The following is a 25572-nucleotide window of genomic DNA, read 5'->3' on the forward strand; positions in this document are numbered from 1 at the left end:
TTCTGGAAAAGCTGTCAGCCCACAGCTTGCACAGGTGCACTTTTGCTGCCTTAAGAACTGGTTGGATGGCCAGGCACAGAGAGAGGGGGTGAATAGTGCCACATCCAGTTGATGACCAGTCTCTAGAGGTGACCCCCAGGGATTAGTGTTGGATCTAGACCTGTTCAATATCCCTATTGATGATGAGGATGAGAGAACCAAGTGCACCTTCAGTAAATTCACAGACAACACCAAGTTGGGGGAGCGTTGATCTGCTGGAAGGGAGGAGGGCTCTGCAGAGGCATCTGGAGAGGCTGGATTGATGGGCCAAGCCCAACAGTATGAGGTTCAGTAAGACCAAGTGTCAGGTCCTGCACTTTGGCCACAACAACCCCAGGCAGCATTACATGCTTGGGAAAGAGTTGCTGAAATCTGCCCAGCAGGAAAGGACCTGGGGTTACTGGTCAACAGCAGCTGAACTTGAGCTGGGAATGTGTCTACATGGCAAAGAAGGTGCATGGCATCCTGGTCTGGATCAGCAATAGTGTAGCCAGCAGGACCAGGGCAACGATTGTCCCCTTGTACTCACCACTGTTGAGGCCACACCTCAAATCCTGTGTTCAGTGTTGGGCCCCTCATTTTAGGAAGGGCATTGAGATGTTGGAGCATGTCCAGAGGAGAGCAGTGAAGCTGGTGAATGGTCTGGAACACAAGTCCTGTGAGGAGCGGCTGAGGGAGCTGGGAGTATTTAGCGTGGAAAAAAACGGAGGCTGACAGGAAACCTTATCACTCTCTACAACTGCCTGAAAGGAGGCTGGCAGCCTCTTCTCCCAGGCAACTAGAAAGAGGAAATGACCTTACACTGTGCCAGGGAAGGTTTAGGTTTAATATCAGGAAGAATTTATCCACAGAAAGGGCTGATAAACATTGGAATGGGCTGCCCAGGGAGGTGATGGAATCATCATCACTGGAAGTGTTAAGAAACAACTGGACATGGCACTTAGTGCCATGATCTAGTTGACAAGGCAGTGCTTGGTCAGAGATTGGACTCTGTAATCTTGGAGGTCATTGCAACCTAAATGACTCTGTGATTTTGTGAAATCAATATTATAAGTTCAAGTAGGAATCTCTTTTTTAAGTATTTCTGATAGTAATTGGTTACCTGTTAATTTATTTTAATAAAAAGGCAGGGTTTAGCTTAAAATATTGTCTTCATGAATATGATAGAAGAACACTTATATAGTACATATTAACATTCTGATAACTTTTGTATTACTTTAACAACTTAAAGCAGAACTTGTACTCAAAAGTTTCATTAAGTAGTGATCACCTGCAAGAATTTCCTACAGTTCTTTTGCACTTCTCTCTTCCTACCAGCCTACTAAATCCATTGGTGGAGTTTTTCTGGTGTCTCCATATATCATGTTCAACTATTGATCTCTTTCTAACCAGTGTCTTTTACAAGGCTTACTGATCCAAAGCATTGCCCATAAAGAGGAATGCTAATAGAATCAGTAATAACACTTTTTCCACCAAATATTGCAAGATTCTGCTGGAACGAGCTTGGTATATGAGAAGTGATTGCTGGAATCATGATGTTGGTTATTTATATGATTTGTTAGAATGAGACTTCTCAGGAAAGTATAAAAACTTCTATAAATATGTGCAAAAAATAAAAGAGAAGCCCCTGAAGGAATAGTTGTGAATGGCTATAGAACTTTTTAAAGGTGGTCCAATGCAAAATTTTTGATATTTAACACTATTCAATATCCTTTTTAGCATCGACAAGGATGGAGTAGAGAGGATAGATACTAAATTAAGCAGTTATGCCAAACTGGTTAAAGCTGCAGGTCTTGAGCAGAAGTATTAAGAGTTCAGAATGGTCATTAAAATTGAAGATATTATTATGAAAAATAGCTCCTATAAATCAATAGGACCTAATGTAATTAGTCTGCTGAGAGATCCTTCTGTCTCAAAGGTTTTCAGATTTTTATTTGGTTATGTAGGAAAAATTACTGAACTATTTGTCCTGCCCGTGCCACTCCTCTGCTGTAATTGCTTACCACTGCTCATTGTGGTGGCAGTAAGCACCACATTTTCACTTCTTTAATCTTATTCTTAAAAACCTCCACACATTTCTAAAATTAATACTACCTGAAAATAAATTATCTAAATTTCCCACCTTCACATCATCCTGGAGCCATAACCCTTCCCCCTTCCTCACTCCTATAAATCTATACCTGTCTGTTCTGTAGGTAACTCTGTAACTTTGCTACAGGCATACATTACTGTGAATTAAGGAGGGTTTTGACAGGTAGCCTTAAGCTATACATGTAGGAAAAATGGAGTAAGATGTAAGACATGACTTAAGGGGAATGAATGAACATTAAGACATTTATTAAAAAGCAACGAGAATGAAGCCCCTGGGGTAGTAAATGTAGATCTTTTGAGGGCCCTTCTAGGCTTTTCTATGATTCAATATGATGATTTATAAGAAAGCAAAATCTATTTTAAAAGTCTCTAAGTATGTGGACATGTGATCTTAACTAAATATAGCTGAGTAGTGCCAATGACATCAGTAAGACTACTTGTACCTACAAATGAATATAAGAAAGTATGTTTTAATTAAAAGCCATGTGTGTTTAAATAGTGCAGTGAGTTATAAGGCTGAAATTACACTTCTCAAAAAATATTCTGCATTTTAATTTTTTTTTAATTAAGATTTTTTTAAAGATTATAATTAAAATTTAAGATTATATAACATAATTGTTACATTTGAAGATTACCACAAGAATTAAGAAACTATTTTAGAATTTGAATTCAAACAATCACTCTATTCAAGAAAATTAAGATTTCTTTAAGTATTCCAGCACATGAACATATTGTTTGCTCCAATATTATAAAGATTTCATGATAGAACTAATTATTAGTAAAAAGTTGTCAGGCAGCTATTAAAAATTTTAAAATTCTCCGATCAAAAAAATTAAACTCAGATTTTTTGTTTTAAAACATAAGAATATCTACAAATTAGGCAGAGACATTGATTTGTATATAATTTCTGTATGACCTTTAGTCATATGAATTAGTACTTCCATAGTAGGGACTTTGAGGTAGAAGGGAGGGCCAAGGCAGGAATTTTCATAATTCTGTGTTTCAGAATTCATAATTCATAATTAACATAATTGCTGAACTTGCTCCAGAGTATAATATTCATGGAAATAAGTTCCTGATCTTCCAGACTGTGAAGACCTTGGAGATAATAGTTTGCTTAGATGCAGTTAGTAGTCCACAGCCATGTCTTTTTCTTCAGCAGTTCAGTTAAGTGAATTTACAAGAAGATCTGAAATATGGATGTGATCTATGTGTTCCTAATCATAGGAACACACTCTGAATCTTGTGTTGAGATTTCCCACAAACAAAATAGTATGTTAAATTAAATACCACAGACCATCATGAACTACATTCATCACAATTACACTTAGAGTGTGTCTGTCTTGACTTACATTTTGGTTGAAAATATTTCCAAAAAAAGTAATTACTGTTAAATTTTTCTGAAAATATTAACTCATCCCTTGTGTCACTGTATCAAAATACGGACTTAGGTTTCCATATAGTGCATGAACTCTTTGCTTAAGTGTCAGCATGTTATAGTCATGGATTAGATTATTGACATAAAAGTGAAAGCATATGTATATAAGTGTAAATGCAAATGTATATAACCCTTTGATTGGAATTATTCCGCAGAAGCCACTAAACCAGTTTTTCATCATTTTTTCCAAGATGACTGCCAAAGCCTATCTTTAGATTTATGATTGTAGTACCATTGATATTTATAATTTGGGGGCTATAAAAAGATGAATGAGTGACTATTTCCTACCATTAGAACTATTTGACACCTTTTCTCTACAAAGTAAAATAGTATGGCTTATTCAAGCACTGAAGCAACATCTTTTTTATTGACAAGAAATGCTGGTAGAATATGTTAAGTTCTTTTTAAAAAGCCAGCTTTGGACTTGGAATTGGACAGCTAAGCAGCATCCTCAGATGCTTCAAGATACATTAGATAGACAATGAATTATGACATAGGTTTGATGTTTCCAGCCAGGCAAGGCAAGATTGTCCTGTTTAAAGGTACTTGATCTGTCTGGTTATTACATTACCACTAATGCATTTTCCTACAAATGCCAGTACTCTAAGTTAACAGAAATTGCTAAAGTTGTTTGGTTGTTTTTTTCCTGTTGGGCCCAATAAACAGAAGAATTACTTTTAGAGAGTGTGGTAATATGAGAACAGTCTGTGGGGTAAAGAAATAATGGAAAACTGACTTGATGCTTCAGTACAGATAGAAGAATATTGCATAGGAAATCTCTGCTGTTTATTTTTTTATTTTTGCTGTTTATTTTTTTCCTCTCCTTCATGTCACTCAGTCCTTCATTGCCTCTGTCTCTCTATAGTTTTCCCATTCTTATTTTCGTCCTGCATCATGAAGCATTTATTACTTAATTTTTTTCATATTACATAACTTATTGAATGCATTCAGGAAGCACCAAGGGAAAAAAAACCCTTGTAGGTACAGGGGCTATTAAGCCTAGAGATGTAGCAGGAAGCAAGCCATTAACTGAAAGATGATCTTACACTCTGTGGAAACAAGGAGGTTAAGGCTAATGGCAGAGACCAGACCTGACTGAATAGCTCTTGTACTGAAAGGCTGTGAAGCAGTGACAACCACGCTCACTTAGTGCAGAGTGGGGATTCACAACTTGAACAGTGGAGGCTACAACTTCATGTCTTGAGTTGTCAATGGAAGTCAGAAAACCAAAATTTACTTCACCAGTTGTCTCATAGATCTTACTAGAACATCTCCAGTGATGGATTTGGTTGAATTAAACCATCTGAGTGAGTCAGGAGAACAAGATTTGAGCCTACAGGCTTCAATTCATAAAAAGAAACAATTTTGTTTGATGAACAGTATGGCTAATATAAAGAGTATATTCCCAGTCTTTAAACCAGTCTTTACAGTATAATTAGTAAACACAAGCCCCTTGTTTTAAACAAGTGAAGGCAGTGTTCTTTGGGCTTTTTCTTTTCAAAAGTAATTTCATTTTTAGTAACTAAAGAGCAATGCACACATTTACACATGGCAGAAGAGTAGTGCAATAAGTGGGGATTTCTCATGTCTCCACTCTGGGGCATGGGAGAGTTTCATTCCATTCATAATTTCTTCAAAATCGAATGCAGCCAGTGTGATGTAACCACATAAACATTTCCCTGATAAAATTTGCCTATCCTAAAGTAACTCTGTTGTACATATGTTAGCTTTACTCCTACATGGCCTAAGGGTAGATTTTTAGCATTTCAGAGAAGAAAAGAGGGAGGTAAGATATGTTATTAGTTTTTTCATTTTCTGACTTTTGCAAATTTACTCAAACCTTGATGTTATCAGTCTCCTGTCCTCTCTCTCCTTATCTGCTTAATATCAGCTGGGTGACATCCCTGTGGGGATAAGTGTCTTTGTCAGTCTGGAACTGAGCAGGTGATTGTATCAATGCCTGTTAGTCTGGATGTCTGTCTAACCAGTTTTGAAAGCACATGATACTGTTTTAAGGATATATTTATAGTACAGTCATTTGTCTTCCTGAAAAATGAGAGCAGCTCAGCTGGAAACACACTGCTTAATTTATGTCAAACCATTGCTAATCACAGCTGTTACTGGAATGTACTGCATAACAATATTAAATTTAATCTAGATAATTTGAAAAAGAGGCATTTGGGAAATCTGCTCCAGTCATCCTTCACAAAAATTATGTGGCCACATCTATATCAGGCACATTTTTTTTTACAGCTTTGAACTAAAGTTCTCTTACCGCTGTGCCTTTATTCTCTTTGGTTTGTTTGTTTCTCGCAGATATTAAGAATTTTATTCTCCTCTTATATTGTGTGATCATTCAGTAGCATTGAATATTCTTCAGACTTTTCATGTAAGGTACTCAATTTTCTGTAATCTATCCCATTTTCTAATATTCAAATAATTCTGCATCTTAGATAGTCTGCAAAAAACTCAAAAACCAACAACAGCAACAAACCAACAAAAAAAAAGAAACAACAACAAACCACTACAAAAGCCTGCAGAGGTCTCACGGGAGATCTCATCCATGTAGATAAATACTGGGAGGGAGAGTGTAAAGAAGATGGTACCAGGATCATTTCAGTGGCTCCCAGTGACCAGAACAAAGACAATGAAAACTGAAACATAGGAGATTGTATGAACATCAGGAAACATTTCTTTACTGCAAGGGAGACAAAGCACAGATGCAGGGTGCCAAGAGAAGTTGTAGAATCTCCATCCTTGGAGATATTTCAAATCCATCTGGACATGGCCCTGCTCTATGTGGCCTAATTTGAATCGTGGTACTAGACAAAATTATTGCCAAAGGTCCCTTCTGTTACCCAACCATAAATGTTGTTATTCCATGAAAAAGTAAAGTTACTTCAAAAACTTTGTCTGAGGTGAGAGAATCTTTCTACAATTGGTTGAAGATTGGCAGGCAGAACTGGTCTGGTTTTTAACTCTTCTGATTCTGGTATCCATGGGCAGCCACCTCTGTCCTACACCTCTAGCTTCCTGTTTCTGACCCCCACACCATCTACACTGAAGGTGTTCTCCAGAAGTGTTGAGTGTTATTTTGTCTTTGCAGCAGGGATCAGGTATGTCTATTGTCAGCACATCCTCCACACAGTACAGAGACAAGACATGCAGAGCATTTACACCCTCTCAATAGCAGCAGTAAATATCCTTCATGCTCATTTCTATGCAATTAGACTCACTATTGCATACAACAGTTTGATTTCTTTCCAGCATCCCTTCATGCTTGAGAAAAGTAAGTAATTTTATATACTACCAGGTTAATGGTATTATCTGAGGAAGTGATTTGAAATGCTCATAATTTTGAACTTTTTCAAGTTGCTATCTCAATAAGGCAGTAGTGATAGTACTGGCTGCTACACCACATTACATTAATATGATTAGAACTAAATCCTCCTTGCCTTAACCTCACAAGTAATCCTATTGATATCAATTTGTTTCAAAGTCTTCTTACTGTGACAGGGAGTTGTAGCACTTTTCAGAATCACCTTCAGGGATCACAAGACACATACAGGCACTCTCTGCAGATAACTTAAATAACACAGCAAGCACAACTGCAGTTTGACATTCATGCCTGGTGATTTTTGTCTTTGAGGCCTCAGACATTCTGTATGAATTTGTGATTTTTTTCATTTAGCCCATGGAGCCTTAAATGACCCTCTCAAACAGGTGAACAGGGTAGCAAATAGGAGCAGATAAACTAAACGCTTCAACAAAAAATCAACTTCACTTGTTCCTTACTCTTCCTGTCTATGCCTACAGTGAATACTGTGGCTGGCACAACTTCTTTCTGCCCCACAAGTGGTTGGATTTTGGATTTTCCTGCATGAGTTGTTTTTTCACTTGTCCTTTTAAAGGTTTGCAGCATCACCATTCTGTAAAACTGAGGAAAGTTGTCTTCAAAAAACAGATATTCTTTAACTTTCAAAAAGTATTGGCAGAATGCGACAGTTTGGAAGAACTAAAATAAAGTTACTATTCTCTCTAGAGAGTTATTGAGGTATTTCCCATAGAACAGTGTTTTAAAGTCACTTACTCTTAACTAGAAGAAATTTGAAGGGATTACATTTTGGTGGGGAAAGGGGGAGGGGCAAAACCTAAACTTCTTAAGCCCTTATTTATCTCAGTTAATTCCAGGCAGAAAGGAGAACAAGATTTGCTTCTTCCAAAGTCAAAGCATGTTTCCACAGTAGCATCTTCACAGAAACCTGGCAAGAGATAAGTGTTCCCAAGCCTGAACTTTATTGTACTGAGAGCATGTAAAAAATTAATTTACCAATTTTTCTGGCCCTATTTCCCATCTTTTTTCTATTTCCCCTCTGCTCTTCACATTTTAGTTGTTAAGATTAATCTTTTGCCTTCTGTCTGTCTTTGAGTGTATTGAGAAAAAAAGAAGAGAGGTGTGTTGCTAGTTTTACATGCTCATAAACCAAAGGCTTCAGATCCAATGGAAAAGATTGTTCAGACTTTTTGCTGAGTTTTAGGGCTTGAAGGAAGGTGGCACTCAAGAGGAAAATGTTTATGAATGCAAATATAGATATTTAATTTTTTCAGGGGATGTCAGAAGGTTCAGACAGGGTCTCGCTGGCAAGAACTCCCACTGAATTCTGGGGGGATTTGGTTCCCAATTTTTATCAGTGTTTGTGGAAATTCCATCTGTAACTATGTGATTTTGCCATTGGGTTGAAAAATGAATGACACAAGAAGAGCACCCCAGAACAGAGGGAACTGCTCCAGATTACAGTCCTGGAGAAATAACAGAGTAATTTGCTGGGGCTGTTGCAGCCAAGATAGAGGAAAGAGGTGCAGTACATATTCCTTGAATGCCCCAGTGTGCCAGATACCAACTGTGTGAAGCAGGCTGGTCACAATGTGGGAACACAGGTGAGTATCCCTAGTCTGCTAACCCTTAAAAAAGTCTGTCTGTGGGTCAAAGCCAATTCTGCCAACAGCTAAACCAAATTAAGTTTTCCATTAATGTAAGCTACTAGTGAAGATACAATGTTGCTGGAAGTACAGCTCAACTTTCCCTATAAAGTGAAACAGTGGATTGTTTCCAATAGCACGTGAAGCACCTTCTTTCCACATTCCTTCTCCTCCCTAGTACTTTTTGTTTGCTTGTATATAGTCTGTATTTTGCATTTCGGAAGACACAGTCCAAAAGCACTTTGCCTTAAAGAATATGCTCTCAGAGGTTTTACAGGGATTCCTGGTATTTTTCAGGCTTTTGTGGGAAATTCTTCAATAAATAAGTAGGACAGTAAAGTTAGTATTAAGAAAACACTCCTAAGGCAACTCCCCCTAGCCACTTCCTAATTTCTAAATAAGCATGCCTTTTTTTTGCCTCTCTTCATGCATGGATTCATGCACAGTCTGTGTGCTGATGCAGATGAGCAGCACTGACACTGTGTCTTGCAGCCACACTGGTGATGCCACGTGTGGGAGTTACTCATGTGGAACTGTGGCTTATGCAATCTCCACATCCCTGCCCATAGGCTGGGAAAAGAAGGCAGCCATAAGGCAGGGAAGAGATTTATGAATGCTGCAATGTATCTAGGCTTTTGCTGTCACTTTGACTGCATTTTCTTAATGTGCTGCTGGCCTTAACAGCTGAACAAGCAGAACGAAATAGTGCAGGAAGCTCTTACTTATATTCTCTTGTGCTATAAAAAACATCTCTTTTTATTGCTTTGATATTATGTCAAACCTATGTCTCACTTTTTGACCACCTGAATACTCCATTAGACTATCAGAATTGTCTTCATTTTTGTTTTGTGTAATTTCACTAACACTGTAACAGATCTGGGGGATGTTTATGGGAAGATTTTATCTCTGTTCAGTGATTTATTATTTTCATCTGACTGTAGTATCTCCATAGATACCTACTTTTACTTAATTTTCAGCCCTGTTTTTACGTGCTGTAATTGTGAGTGTACAAGAACTGAGCTTGGAGATCCACCTGCAATATTGCCCTAACTTTCTCAATTCTCATCATCAATTCTTCTTTCAGTTTTTGCTGGTCTATTGTTTATGCGGATGAAAGCCTTCATGATTTTTTTTCCCTATTCAAATGGATTTCCTGTTCCAGTGCTTCTGAGTGACTGTTTTGCTCTTCTTCAGGCTTTAGAAATTGCATGTCTGAGTGAACTCTGAAATGTAATCAGAAGTCAATCAGAGGAATGTGATGGACATGGTTCTTTTGACTCAGTACTGTCTCAGGAAAAATTTATTCTCAGTAAAAAGTTCTTTAAAGACTTTTCTTTTTGAGATTTCCTGAAAACAAACAAAATACTAAGGAGAATTTTTTTTTCTCCTTAACATTCTGAAACAGTCATGTATGAATTTCTCTCTGGCACCAAAGGTGATTTGTTTAAACACTGACTGATGTATCTGTTCCTTTCCTTCCCTTCCTTTTCAGAATTCTGATGTATCCGCTGTCACATCCTTTAAAATCAGGTTGTGACTTTTGTCAAGGCCCACAAGAGTATTGATGAGAGTGTTGATGTTGTACCAACATGTGTCTTTGCATTAAAATCCCACTTCAAAGTGAAGCCATAATAATAGCACACACAGTTGAATGAATAAAAATAACTTGCACAAATGCCTATATACAACTCATCAGTTATGGCAGCTGAATAAGAATTGCAGGCAGATGCGATGACAGAATAACTCCTGAGAGAATAGGGAAATTATCTTACAGAGAAATACACTACACTAAAGGCCATGGGATCTGAGAAGTTAAATCATGATTTCTTGAAGTTTCAAAGATAGTTTGCATGGGATAGCCATATATTCAACACAGCTTTTGATCAGGCAGGATGAAAAGTGCTGCTAACATACAATTATTTTAGAGTTCAAAGCAGATGCTGTGTTTTCCATTGAACCTGAAGGTGAGAGCAAATACATCTAAATATATCTAATGCTTCTTACAGGATGGTACCCTGACTGTGGTTGATAGCATTTCCTTATGGGGAGCACAAGAACTTTATATGCATAAAAATAATACTTCTGTAATGTGTTCTGATCCTGATTTGGTCCAACATCTGCTGTCAGTCAAAGGTTTCAGGCATTTTTTTATCCAGTACCACCTGAAATTTATCTTTGTACTGTTGCACACCATTTCATACGCTAGTTGAAATACGAGTTTTTAAACAAGTGGCATTTATTTGTGACAGAAAAGTATGTCAGACAATGGAGACATCTTGTCATTAAGGGGTGGAACCAGTTTTCATGAGATCTGGTTCTTCTTTGGACCGCTCAGGTCAAGACTACAAAAGTCAGCCTTTCTGTGCATTTTATCCATAGTAAAATGGGGATAAAGATACCTTTGATATTTTTCTTGCTTATTTTGGGATGTACCATTTTTAACAATGTGATTTTCATTGGAGGCTATAGTATTAATGTCATAGAAACAAAATAGTTGAAAATTGAGTCAGGATACAGTACTAGATTTTCTCCTCTCTCTCCCCATCTAGGTTTTTAGAGTGTGGGATATACAGACTCTTTCACCGCTGCAGGTCTTCTATGAAAATCATGGGACTCCAGAAGAGATTAATGCCTTTCCCATGGTATTTGACAATGATCATGGCATGCTCTTCACAGGTATGTTATTGCAGGTGTGTGAGAGCATGCCCCTTCTCCTGGAATCCAATTTTCTTTATGATTAAATACAACTGAAGTCGAGCACAGGAGTAAGGTATATGAGAATATACAGAATACTGAGAGATGAGGGTATTGCACATTAGAACTGTTTTAAAGTGGGTTATATATGGTGCTAATTTCAATACTGAAAATGGCATGAAAGTATGAGGCATGGGAATTAACAGCAGGAACCAAAGGAAATTAGAAAGGCTTCTCTGAAGGCTTCTCCCACAGCAAAATTAAACTACAGATATTGTTATATAGACTTATCATTTCTTGAAAGCTATTAAGTTATTGATTTCCCCATAACTATTCCTCTAGGACCCACCTCTTGTTTGGAGATGAAAACAGCAGCATACAATCTCTGTGGAGCCCTCACAAGTATATTCCAGCTCCTTATTTAACTCAGTAGCTAAAGACAGCCCTACAACCTGAGGTGTCAACAAACACACTGCCCAGCTGATCAGGAATAAAATATTGTGGGAACTCAACTTGAGGTTTCTGGGCTCTGTTTCCTGACTTTCTAGCAGAACTCCTGGCACCTCTGAGGGACCAGAGCTTTGCAGTTATCACTAAGGAGGTTAGCCTTTTATATCTAAAGCAGAGACTCTTGAATTTGGCAAAGTTTGTCTGCCCCAGAGATGTAGTGACAAAAAAGACAGCTTTGAGCTTGTTCTAGGGTACAGAGGCCTGACATGTACCAGGCACATAAAATAATTTGTCCTTGGAGACAGCTTTTTCTGTCCTTGCATTAGGAACAAGGCACAAAGTTTGCAAAGCTTGTCAGATGTGAGAAGATGAATGTGAAACATTTTGTTTTCAGTGACTGGATGGTTTCTACTAAATTTTTTAATCACCAAAGGATACAGATACTGTCTTCATTTCAAATTTATGCTTGTGAGATTTTCAAGGTTTAGCAATGTCAGGGATTTATACAGGTCACTCCTTGACAAAAAACAATGGTTCTATAAGTGCCTAAATATTTATAAAAGTCTGGTCCTAGACTCTGTTAATGAGTCCATTAAAAGCCAAAGTGAATTTCTCCTTGGCCCTGAAGAGGGCAAGAGACTGAGGTTATATGTGAGTGAATTCAATTTCATTGCTATGTACCTGGCTTCACAGAGGAGATTTTCACTTAGGAATTCACTAACAATCATAAATCACAGCTCACCTTCATGCTTCATTTGAATATTGCCATAGCTTTCCTTCTGTGCCCGTTTCCAAGCTGCTGGCCTCTGCACCTGGATTTATGCCAAGGATTAGGCAATTTCTTCCTTTGCTCTGTACTCACTGCTGCTCCTCTGCTGGTAGATCAGCAGGGATACCGGGGCAGGGATACTGGAGCTGCAATGGGAGACTGCATATGCACTCTGGCTTGAGAGCACTGTACAGACCTTGTCTTTTCTTTTGTCATTGTCTCTGTCTGCCTCTGTGTTTGCAATCCCTGATCTGAGAGCACTGGAAGGTGTTTGGAAAACACCATTCAGAACTGCAGTGCTGTAGAAAGGAAGGTACTGGAAAGACATTATCATTGCCTGCAGATAGAATTGCTTTATCTCTAAGAAGGCAGAAACCAGAATTCATATGAGTGATACATCTCCCAGTTAGAGTTTTATGTATTTGGATTCATTCCATTTCATGCCAACCAACTCTGTGACTGGGGGATTTATGGCTTCTACTAATTTGCAGTCAGAACGTCAGTCTCATCAAAGGTGGGAAGAAGACTGTGTAAGACAGTCTAAAAACTTAGCCATTGTTTGACTGTGCTTTTTGGGAACTGTGTGTGAATGTTTTATGCTTCAGAGAATAGGTATTCTCAAAAAACAGACAATAGTCCATATCCTCTTCAGAAGAACTTATATGAACCCAATGGTTTACATGAAATCTTTTAATTTCCAGGAAAAGTAATTATGCACAAAATGTACATATTCTCACTTCTCTCACCTTGTGCAGGTTCAGAGGTCATTGATATTTATCCCCTAGCTAATGTGATACAAGATTCAAAAGAGTTGCCTCAGACACATGAGAAGAGCCTCAATGTTCTCCTTTACAACAGAGCTTTTCACCAGATTCTCAGCATTTGCACTGAGTCAATACTGAAGGTACTGAAGGAGTGCAAGTTGTCACCCTTAATACTGAATAATGTCTCAACTTTTTTATTCTGAATAACTTATCAGGAAATTTGATAAGTTACTAGTAATTTTTATTCAAGGTGTAGTTTCTGTGGCTATTTTTGGGGTCCAAAGAAGCGATAGCCATGAGCCCTATTTGGGGGAAAAGATCCTACTTTTCTTTTTAGCAGTACTACAAAAATCTTAAGAGGTACTGAGAACCTGTAGTTTTAGGGAGAGGTAGGATCTTTTATTGGGTCAGTTGGTGATGCATGGCATTCCTGTGGAGAAAGGCTTGTTTGTGTAATGGTTTGTTCAGTTTATACTCTCTCAAAAGATGTTATTTGTCACTCCAAACCCTGCCTTCCTTAGACCACAATGGCTGCAACACTATTACAACCACAAGATAATTTGGAGTACTTGGCTCTATAGAAAATCAGATTCCAGTGCATCAGTAGCTACTCGATAAATCCAATTGAATCTGAGCTATCCCACTACAGTGACCAAATTTTGTACTGGTATTTCATTATAAGGTGTTGCTTAAATTTCTAAAAGGATTCAATAATGATCAGAGATGGTTGTTTCTGCTTTTTTTTGGACCAAATGTTTATGAAAAGCTTCATTTGCACATTCTGCACAGAAACTACAACTCAAACAATTCTTTCTAGTTAAATTTCTTTGCTTGCAAACTATAAAAACACTTTATATTTAATGTCAGTCTCTCTGGCTTAACAAGGGTCTTTATCATAGCATTCATAAAAAACAGAGCCTTCCCTCGCCTGGGTGTCTTCCCTAGAGAGAGGGACATTTTCAGGAAAAATACAGTGATGTTTCACTAAAAAAATTTGCTATTGGCCATAATTTCTCCTATTACATTAGAACACACTGTGTGACTAGTTTTAGAGGATGTATTAAAAATAACTATAATATTATTTTTTTCAGGTCTGGGATCTAGAAACGGGATCTCAAATATATCAATTAGAAGATGCACACGGGCTGAAAACTGAGGTGACCTGTGCAGCCATTGAAATAAATGGGATTTATCTTGCTACTGGGGCATGTGATGGTAAAGCAATTAAATGATTACTACCTTTTTTTATACCTTTACTACCTATAATTACCCTTTTTGTTTTTTTCTTTAATGGCATATTACATTAGCAAACAGAACTCTTTGCCTTGACTGTCTCAGTGACAGAATTAATTTTGATTGCACAGCTGTCAGTCTGTAGAAAGGCAGGGTGGTTCTTGGTTGGGTTCTCTTTGATAGGTGGTTCACAGAAGTGTGGTTTTGTGTGCTTGGGCTCTGGTTCTTTTTCAGCCTATTACTCTTTGAAAGACTGTCTTCAAAGCTCTTGATCTGAAAAGCTATTTCCTCGTAATACTTAGGACCTAGATTTATAACTAAATGCCTGCAGATGAAGAATGGTAGTTTTTAATTTTCTAGTCTCTAAGCTCAGTTTTATAGTGTTGGAAGTCATTGAATGCTCGAAGATTAAATAGATAGATAGATAGATGATAGGTAGATAGATAGATAGATAGATAGATAGATAGATAGATAGATAGATAGATAGATAGATAGATGTTTCCTGTATTTTTCATGTCTGTTATTAAAGGTGCATGAGTTTTAGGTAATGTGACAAGACCTCTCCAATACACAAGTGCACATCAAATCATGCAGGAAGCTTTAATAATTTTATAATCTGTTAACATGAAATAATTCTTCTTACATTAAAATGTTCAAGAGTACACACCTGAATTTCTAAAATATGTGAAACTTATGAAAGCTGCCTCACATGAAGAGGAAATGATGGCTTTTTCTACACAACATAGTGGCTAATATCTTTAGTTTCTACTTGGGAGCAGAGACTGCACCCTTTATGGATCTTAAGAGCACAACAGAAGGTGAATGTTCTTAAGTCTTACAAAAGAAAAGTCACATGTGATTAATTTCTTTACTTAAGAAAATTCCATAGCTCCTTCTCCCCACTAGTTCTCTGGGATAAATCCAACAATCTCTGCTCATTGCTGTCACTCAGAACCCAAAGTCTTCTGCCAGATACCCACACTCTGATTGCTCTCTGATAGTGTTATTTAAAAACTGTAATAAGTAAGATAAGCAGAGATCTTTTATCCTGGGCTGCACAAAAAATAGACAGGGAAAAACAGATGGAAAAATTGAGAGGGTAGTGATGTTTCCTGGTAAGTTTTTTTGTAGATAGAGCTGCTTTGCTAAGAAACACACAGTTACAATTTTTCAAAGGCCAGTGACCTAGCTCTTAACCTCAAATTGGATTTTCTCTTTCTTTCTCTTTTCCCCGTTTGATCCTATTTAAGCTTCTGGATTTTCAGCACAAGTTATTTCTAAAAGTTCATTCCCTTTTCTACATTTTTGTCATCCCTGTGTAGGAACAGTGAAAATCTGGGAGTTTGAAAGCGGGCAAGAAGTTAAAGCCTTGCCTTTAGCACAACACAACAATGATGAGCATCGTATGCAGAAGATAGTTTATCTGAAGGCTGATGAGGGTCAACATGCAGTTATTGTTTTGCAGCAGAGAGGGAAGATAAAAATCATTCAGGTTTTTCAAATATGCTTCTTTTTCCTCCCTAATTTCATTTGGTAGCCCCTCACTTCTGAGGTAAAATAGGACTTTTTTAATAATTAGTAAATAAACTTAGAAACTGTCAAGGAACAATCTACTTTTTCAATGTTATCATCCTTTTGCCCTTCTGTTTGATGTTAAAAAGTTTATTAGTCCATCACTCGTTTTCAGCATTCTCATAATTGTTTCATTGAGTTTGCTTTTTCATTTGTGATTGAGGTTTCAGTAGTTACAGATCCTTTGAGGTAACAGTTTTAAAATATTGGTGTTGTTACTACAGATGGTGTTTAGGCTATTTAAAGAGCTTCTTAAGATAATATTTTGATTAAAATATTATTTTATTTTACTTTAAAATTAATAGATTAAAACAGTGGATTCTTAGGAACTGATACAAAGAAATAAGGCAGTAATAAATCAGATTGGCTGGCTTGGCTTGATTTTGAGAATCTACTCTGTGTTCTTTTGGTCTAAAACTAACAGGTGGCATTCACAGCTTACAATAATCATGGTTTAACTTCTCAGACTTCTTCTTTCTGTGAAATTACACTCCAGAAATTGGAATGTTTTACTTGGGACAAAATTCTTCTGAAACTTTAAAGCTGCTATGTGCAAGGTAGAAAATGTGGGTTTAGACAGATTACATATTAGAGAAAAAGAACAAATATGCAGGCTCCCATCTCAGTAAATAATTTATTCTTTTGAGCCTGCTAATGAAAAGCTGCATTAAACAAGGTTTGCTTCTGTTATTCAGACTGTTTTGAAATACTGCATCACACCACTCGCTCCTCAGTGTTATTACTAAAAATGTTTAATAATCTATTAAATGCAAATGATGTAAATGTATCCCTTGACAAACAAGTTGGTGAGGAGTTGAATCTCCTCCATGTCTCTTTGAAGCTAAGTAGATTAATATTTTCAGAACTACACTTTTCCACAAACATTTCTGTGATAATGAGAAATACAAGTTGTTTTATTATTAGCTTTTCTAAAGGCTTTCAATACAGTAGTTAGCAAGGTAAACTGGAGTAGCAGCGTAACAGTTCATCCTTTGCAGGACTCTACTATAGATCTCTCAATTTTTAGTCCTTCCCTTAAGGTATTTCTTGTTTGATTAACTCAATAGCATAAGATTACTAAAATCTTAATTATTGCTTCATTCTGCTGCTCAAGACATCTATGAAAACAGTAGCAAACCTAAGGAGATTATTTCAGTAACACTTCTCAAAATGGACAGAAATATCAATGTTAGAGCAGGAACTAGATACTAGAGTGAATTTGTTATAGTTGGAAAATCATCAAAGTAACTCCCAGTTGCCTCTAGGTGTGATGAGGAGGAATCAGAGACTCAGGGCTTTAGCTGAGCTCTAGCTTCTCTTCTCACATAACTGGAACAACCATCACTTTTACTGGATGTTTTGGTAGATATGAAATGGAGAGTAACAATGTCTGTGAAATAAGCAGCTAAAACTAAGGAGATAACTTATTCAAGGAGGTAGTTAAAATGAGTAAAATCAATAGCTCTGAACTCCACAGCCACACAGCTTCTGATATAACAACCGGTAATTTAAGGGGAGCTGGAATATGTCTAGGTGAAACTTCAGTTTGCAGTTTAGGCATATGCTAGTTAATACCTGTAACAGTTTTTGTAATTTGTCACAGAAAACAAGCTTTTGATACACACTTGCTATAATTCTTTATGGACAGAGAAATCCTTTCCTTCCTCTTTCATTAAGTCAGTTATTTTAATAGGGTGACTCAGCTCAAACAGATCTATATGTCACATGGGTGCTTCCTGAGATAGTGCCATTTCCACGAAGGAATCCAGTTGTGTATCTGTCACTGAAGCCTAGCTCCTTAAAGACACAAGATTTTTTTCCAGAGATTCGGCTTCTATGTAACACCAGTTCCATGAGAAATGATACAGAGGTGAGAAACACTTCAAAGTTTCGCATCATTTACAGAAGATTGGAAAGTAAAATGATTACTGTGCTCACAAGGATTTAATGTTTTAGCAAAAGTACAAGAACTAAATAATTATTCCCCACTATGGTCCCTTACAACCCTGTACATTCTATGACTCTGTGATTCCAAACTTTTCAGTACACTGAAATAAATACACAGAATAAGTCATGTAAGAAAGTGACTGTTTCTAAGGGCCGTATCTTCCTAGAAGTCCATTGCATGGTTATCACCATAATTAAGGAGTTGCTGTGAACATACACTTCACATTCCTGTACAATATAGTTAGTTGAGGTTCTCACATAAACACCTCCAGAAATGAGATGTCTTTCTTCCTATAGCTAGGCTGACCTTTAGTAATAGTGGCACGTAAAGATCAAGCCGAGTATCAGAGTGATTTTCTTCTCTTACTGCTTCAGTAAAATAAAATGTCAAATTTATGTTTCATTTTATGTTTCAATTTAACTTGAATAGTCCAAAAGACTTAATTCCTGTCTTGTAAAATTTCACTAACTTTGTAACAGATGTGGATGATGTTTATGGAAAGGTCACTATATCTCTGTTCAGTGACTTCTTCCTTTAACTTGATTAGAATATCTCCACAGATACCTGCTTTTGATTAATCTTCAGCCCTTACACCTGTTTCTGTATACTGAAATTGCAACTGTGCTGTAAAAAGTAGGTCAGGTTTGAGGTCCCTGTCCTCTGCAGTAGGGAGTCTCCCAATACTTTCACTCACTGCTTCCTCTGGTGCCTCTGTGTAGCTCAAATACAATAGTATTTAAATAGCATCCCATATGCAGTTGTAGACACTGTCAATTTAGGCATTTTGTTAGATTAAAATATGTCACTGTCTATAGTGTCCTACTCTTACTCCTACTCATTTTTTTCTTTTAATTTTTTTCTTAGACTTTTTTATCTTCTGTAGATATTAAGTGTTTTGATGTTGTAGAAGAAGAAGGATGCAGAATGATAGCTACAGGAAGTGCAAATGGTGAAATAAATTTGTGGGATTTTGAATCTGCCTCTGTGAAATGCCTGTAAGTATTATTTTCATGCCTTCTTATCTCCAGTATGTCATACAAACTTTTCAAATGACATACTGGAAATTCCAATACACCTGAATATAAAGGGTGATTTACAACCAGGAATTAAAGTAGCAATTTATGTGGGTCCTCCTCCTTCCCATTTCAAATTACTTTGCTAGCTAGTCCTGACATTGCAGGTAGGAGAAGTGATCAGGAGAGTCATTTGGGGAAGGGATGATGTAATTAAAAATAATGTTTTAACATAACTCAGCACTGCCATTGAAGGAAATTTACTATATAAATCACTCTAGTCATTGACTAGAGGCTGCTACTGAGCTGTAGAAACATCCTTCTTTTGGAAGTTTTGTGTTTGGGATGTCATTTGGAAGTAATGCTACTTTAGATGATAATGACAGATGTTCTACATAATCGGTATCTCGATCACTGTCCATACGTAGAAGACTAGAAGTCACATTCAATGAGGAGAAACCTGACATGATTTTGGAGGTTTGAGAGTAAAGATCCTTCAGAGAAAGTGACAAAGAGTGAGCATAGGATGGTTCCAGATATTCTTATGCCCAATAAGCTGTTACATTGTTCAGTGTAAACTGAACAATGGCAATATGTCTGGTTAGACTGAGTGGAGCAGCATGGCAGTATTCCTGTGTTAGTGAAGGAATACATGTCTTTTAGGACCATACAAAGTTAGTATTTAACTATTCCACCCAAGAGTTTTACTTTATTCTTCATGTGTAAAATTGGCAAGTTTGTGAGAAAGTGAGATGAATTTTCTGTACCATGGAAAATAATCAAAACTTTACTGCAGTTCAGACAGTGACCCTTTCTTTATATTTGCTTCCCCACACATGAGGCAGCCAATTCATATTGATGCATGGAAGACAGGAAAGTCAATGCTTTGTAAGTAAGGTACTTTACCCATGGTTCACATCACTGTTTGAGTGCCAGGAAAAAGGTACATTGCTAACATTAGCTTAGCTAGTTAAGTTACTACACTTTCCTCCTAAATACTAATGCTCAAGAAAACACTTGGCTGAATTAAATTTTCATCATTCCATCAGGTACCCGTTTTTCCTGCCGCATTCTGTATGTCCTCTCCACTGACATTAAACCATCATAACTGAATAACTGATTCTGAAAAACTGTCTAAAACTTTAGGTGGCATGCCTTCTGGGAAATTAAAAGTTGATTTATTTTAATTACAAGTTAAATGTGAAACAATTTCTGTAACAACACACAACCTACCTGACATATCGTATATAAATATCTTTGTTTTCAGGCGTAAAACTACTGAAGAAAACCAGGGCTCTGGAGTCAATGCCATAGTATTCTTTGTACATAGTGTTTCTTCTCGCAGGTAACTGTGCATTTTATCTTCCTTGGGGACAGGCACAGTCACTTGGAATTTTGTTGCAGTAAAATGATGTAATGTTCCTCCAAGATAGCTTATTTGAATTGAGATTTTATTTGGATTTAATCAATTCAAGTACGTACAGTTAATTAGCTTACCCATTCTTAAACTTTCATAATGCTTGTCAAACAATATATGTTATTTTTTCCACTCAGCTCTCCTTTTTTCCTCTAAATGATCTGATAGGTCTCAGTTATGTGGAGGAATTCAACAGAAGGTGGCTTTTGCCCAGTATCAGTTTTCCAGTGTACCATAATTTCTTTTACCTCTGTGAGATAATTATGTGGCAGCAGGCAATTGCTTTATTTTAAACCTGACACAATCCTCCTGCTTTTAGATACTCTCAGCAAAGAGGCAAGCACATTGAAGTGTGTAACCACAAGATTCCTCTTAAAAAAAGCTAGAAGCTTCCATAGGTCGGTAGTGTTGAATGAAAAAGAGAATTTTAGCCAAGTATGCTCATTTTGAAAGAAAGGCATTGCACCTGTTCATCACTTCAGAAATACTTGTCTTCCAATGGATATGCAAAGGCAATGGTAGCCAAAAGGACTCAGTATAGCTTGCATACTTATGCAGCTTTAAATTTTTAGCAAATAGACAGCTTTTTGCTCTTGTGAACCATTAAGCTGGTTTATGGTCTTGTGTTGCTTTAAAATCTTCAAGTAGCTTATGCTACTTGATATTAGTGCTACTTAATTAAACATAAATTCTCTTTTTTGACATTATAACTTAATGATTAGTTTAAGAAATCCTAGCTAAATTTCAAAAAAATGAGTGATTAAAATTCATAAATAGATTTTTTTTTTATAAATGAAAATAAGCTTTTACTATTCTTAAACATGAGGATTCACAATTACTTGGAAAGTCATATAGTCTTAGGATGTTTTGGATTTACTAGGAATATACCTGGATAAATTTGACTGTGATCACACACACACACACACACACACACACACACACACACACACACACACACACGCAAATGTTCAAGCATGATAGCAAATCTGTAAAATCAAACGCTGAAAATTGCAAAGTTATGGCCACCTGACCAAATGTAAGTGGACTACCCCAGCTGCATACTTTCTAACTATCCCAGGTATTCTGATACTCTTGCCAAAAACAGAGCAGCTGTGACATTAGTGGGTTACATGGCAAGAACCACTTATTAATACAGTAAGAACTTTTCTTGACTCAGGAACAAAACCATTGAAGATCACATCCATTTTTTTCCTTATTTTCTTCCACAAAAACTAATTATTGAAAGTTTTCATAACAAATTGAAAATAAGTTTCTATAAGTAATTGAAAACTATTTGCAGAGGAAGTACTGTAAATTGAAAGGGAACAAACCATTGGCATGCAGTTAATTTTTTTCTTTCATGCCTTAAGGATGAATACCAATGAAATTTTCATTTACTATGGGTTTCATTAGCTCAAAACTCCTGCCAGGGGAGGTTGGCTGTGTATTATCCAAATATTGCCTAGTTACTAAAAAAATACATAAAACCAATAACCCTTAGTCTAATCAGTTCAAGTACTATTTTATTATACTTTTTAAAGCCAGGTGATGTTGATTTCCAGATATCAAATAGTATCTTCAAGAATGTCAGTGGTCTTCAATAATTTCTTCCACATAGGAAAGGAAGGTCCCTGTCCCCTACTCCTTCTGTGACGAGTGATACCGGTGCCATTCTAGAGCATAAGGAAAGTTCTCTGGACCAATCTGAGGTAGGTATGATGGTTTGATGGATTTGGTAGCAATCAAAACAAATTTCTGTTCCTGTATTGGTTTTAAAATACCATAACTTACTAAAATCCCTCCATAACACCATCCACAAAACTAAATATCAAGAATTACGAAGAAATTAACTTTGTTTAGCTTTGTTTAACTGACTGTGGTGGTGCATTAAGAATCCTTTGTTAGTCAGCTGGTTCTGTGACACATGGAATAGCTGATTATCAAAGTGTTGGGCAGATATTTACCACTAGCAATTCTGTCTTTCACATGGGGGTATACAGGGATTCAAGGGGGAAGCTAAAATAGACAAATCATGAAGTGCTTGAATAAAAGCAGAACCACTTCTACATTGCAGCCACAGTTGCTTGGATACATTCTTTCAAATTAAAGGGTTGTTTTGGGGGTTGTTTCTTTGGTTTTTGGTTGGTTGGTTTTTTGTTTGTTTGTTTGGGTTTTGCCATTACTATACCAGTGTACTAATCTGTATATTTTTGCTAAGGATAGCATTATGGGTTTTGTGACATTTTTTTGCCCTTCTGTGCCAGAAGGACATGCCATACTTGCAGAGCAATAAAAAGTAAGCAGGCAGAAAGAGGAAAATCCTGCTACCTCTCAGATTCTTACCAGCATGTTGTTTCAGCAGACATGGCACTTAGACTCCCAAGCAAACACTGGCTTAATTGCCATGTGCAAACTAAAGTATCCAATACAATGTGCTGTGGTGTCCTCATTAGAATAATAAATGGAAAGTGATTTATAGCCTTTAAAAAGATCCCTGAAAGACCCATACATCAAGTCTTACATATAAATATGCAGGATGAGATTTAAGTGACTTGTCCTCTTCTGAGATACCTCAAACACTCATGGTGGCCACAGAGTTTTCCCTGCCTTATTTGACTTGGCAAATTCTGAAGTCAGTATGCTGATTACTGTCAGCTTTGGGGATCCTCAGAAGCCTGTGGGTCAAGGCACAAATGAGGATTTCTGAAAATCCTCTTACTGAAAATGCAGACATGAGTAAATGTTTATATATGTATAAATGTGTTTATACACTTAGTTAATTTTTGCTCAAGGCAGTAACAAGACTATATGCGTGTTCTGAATGACACTCTCAAAGAGATCTAGATTACATTCTCATGATTGTGATTGATTTTGCTTGTCTTGAGAAATTAAGGCTATTCAGCCAAATTTATATTTACCTGCTCCTTAATTGCCATTAATTTAATTTGTGATTTTTTTCATCTGTTGATTCTCTTCAATAAAAGTGTTTCCTGTTTATATTCAGTGGAAATTGGAGGAATATTTGAATAATACAACTAAAAATAAAATAATTATTTAATAACTATCTTAATTATTTGAATAATCCAACTAAAAAAAATAAGTTCCCAAAAAAAAAAAGTTCCACATTCCTAATTCTCTTACATTTTATTCCTTTCTTTTAGGAAAATGTGGAAAGTGATGAAATTAATACTGAAATAAAAACAGGTATGGAAAGATGTTTTTCATTCTTTTTGGTGTTGATCCATGAGTTCTGCCCAAATTATTGTAGAAACTGAGTTTGTCAGTTTGTCTGGCAAACTGTGTTTAGAATAATAGGGTTATCTTTGGTGTGTAGATGACAGATCTCATCATCTTCTGCTCCCTCCTGATTTGCAGTTATTTCCCAAAAGCCTGGCCAGGATGCAGGATATGCAAGACCTTAATTGCTTTTTTTTCCAAGTAGACATGATAACACCTTCAGAGTTTGGGAGTGCCAACTATACACACTTTCCTTCTACATAAATATTCAAGCAATGAATTATTGAAATAGCAAGCAAGCCAACTTGAGTCAAGCATAATGCTTAAGAGTTAAATTTGTGCAAATGAGTTGGTGAATTTGCAAGAAGTAATTCCTCTAGATTCTTCTGAATCCCTTGGAAATCCTCTGCTGGAAAGCAGAATTTCCCAATAATAAGAAATTTGATTATCTGCAATATGGATTTAAGATAGTTTATTTGGGAAAGAAAGCACGCCCTAAAACCAGCATATTCTAAGCCTTGTAGTTGCCCAATGAAATAGACCCTCATGTTAGGTCTTGCATCCACTGAATGTCTATGAAGGTCCTACCAGCAGCTCCAGCTTTGGAAAAGTTGCAGCAGAAACTCAAAAAGGGTCCATGTGACCATACCCTTGCATTTAGCAAAAGTTTTCAATTGGAGAAATAAGTATAGAAATCTACTGTTTCAGAATTGTTAAGGGTCAGGTAGTTATTAAATTTCATTGCTGAATTCACTGTTATCTCTAGAAGCCTCATGCAGAGGCTTCACATCTGCCTGGTAGCTGTCCTGATGACCACTATCCTGTACTCCTCCTCCCCTACATCACCGAGCAGTAGTTCTGGCTGGTTTAGATAAGATAATGAATATTGTTCCAATTTCTTTTCAATTGTCTTTATTCATACCTCTAATGTTTTTAGAGTAATGTCATCTTGATGGTAGACTTTATTTTCAAATGTAATTGTTTTTCTAGTGTTATGTAATTTCCATGCATTGAAGAGCAATACTAAAACCTTTTAAGAAAATATATGATTATTTGTGTTCCAAAGCAGAAGAAACAGCTGGCTGTGAAAACACCCAAAATCCAAATATGAATGTACAGTTGTTGAAGGCTAAAGCAGGACAAGCACCTTTACTGGCCTCTGCTCATGAAAGTAGCTGTATCCGCCTATGGAGTATTCAGGTAGCCAACTGAATGTCTTTGGGAATGGACTGGAACATGGAAAAGTGAATTCCACTAATCTTTGGAAAATTAGTCTTTAACTAGCAATTGCAGCAGCAAATATTTATTGTATCTTTTGGTTATGAATTTCTTCCATGGACACAAATTAGTTCTGCTTTAGTAACTGTAGCAGGCATAATGGCAAGTGGAAAACAAGGAAACATGATTTGAAATAATTACAACAAACTGACTCTATGTGAAAGTCTAGAATTTGATTTTTCACCCAGAACATCTTCTAAGAAAGGATAATAGGCAAGGCAGAGTATCCTACTCTCAGAAGAGGATAAATATGTCTGGAAAATTGTACAAGCCAGCTAGCACTAGTAGGCTAAAAAACCAGGAGAGAATACTGTCCTAACACATGACATCAACAACTATTACGGGCTTTAAAAATCAGTCATGCATCCAACTGGCAAAGGCTTATTTGTCATAACACCTCAGATCTATAAGACTTTTCCAGACATCATGTTACTGTAAATAAGATACACAAAGTGAATACAGCAAGAAGGAAAAGTACCATGATGTGATTGGTTGATTGGTAATATTGGTCATTGTGGCAGACAGTGATCACATGAAGTCAGCCATGTAAGGCTTTAACAGAAGTCCCAGCTAAAGCAAGCCATGGGAAGAATTTTTCAGAAAGATGGTGAGGTAACATTGCAGATGTTTTATGCAAAAATAGAAAATT

At 36.7% G+C, this 25572-nt stretch overlaps 1 protein-coding gene across 1 annotated transcript in view; it reads left to right on the top strand.

Annotated features, from left to right (window-relative positions):
• Nucleotides 1-25572, top strand: part of WDR64 (WD repeat domain 64) — a 58251-nt gene that overhangs the window by 23713 nt on the left and 8966 nt on the right. The window contains exons 11-20 of the mRNA XM_088053387.1: nucleotides 11098-11224; nucleotides 13217-13365; nucleotides 14317-14440; nucleotides 15781-15950; nucleotides 17724-17900; nucleotides 18843-18973; nucleotides 20259-20336; nucleotides 22027-22117; nucleotides 23570-23612; nucleotides 24712-24845. Coding sequence (XP_087909513.1) covers nucleotides 11098-11224; nucleotides 13217-13365; nucleotides 14317-14440; nucleotides 15781-15950; nucleotides 17724-17900; nucleotides 18843-18973; nucleotides 20259-20336; nucleotides 22027-22117; nucleotides 23570-23612; nucleotides 24712-24845 — 1224 coding nt within the window. The remainder of the gene's footprint in view (nucleotides 1-11097; nucleotides 11225-13216; nucleotides 13366-14316; nucleotides 14441-15780; nucleotides 15951-17723; nucleotides 17901-18842; nucleotides 18974-20258; nucleotides 20337-22026; nucleotides 22118-23569; nucleotides 23613-24711; nucleotides 24846-25572) is intronic.

This window comes from Pseudopodoces humilis, chromosome 3 (genome assembly GCF_049639895.1).
Source record: "Pseudopodoces humilis isolate 2021_Gansu_Grassland_sample_001 chromosome 3, ASM4963989v1, whole genome shotgun sequence".
Taxonomy (NCBI): domain Eukaryota; kingdom Metazoa; phylum Chordata; class Aves; order Passeriformes; family Paridae; genus Pseudopodoces; species Pseudopodoces humilis.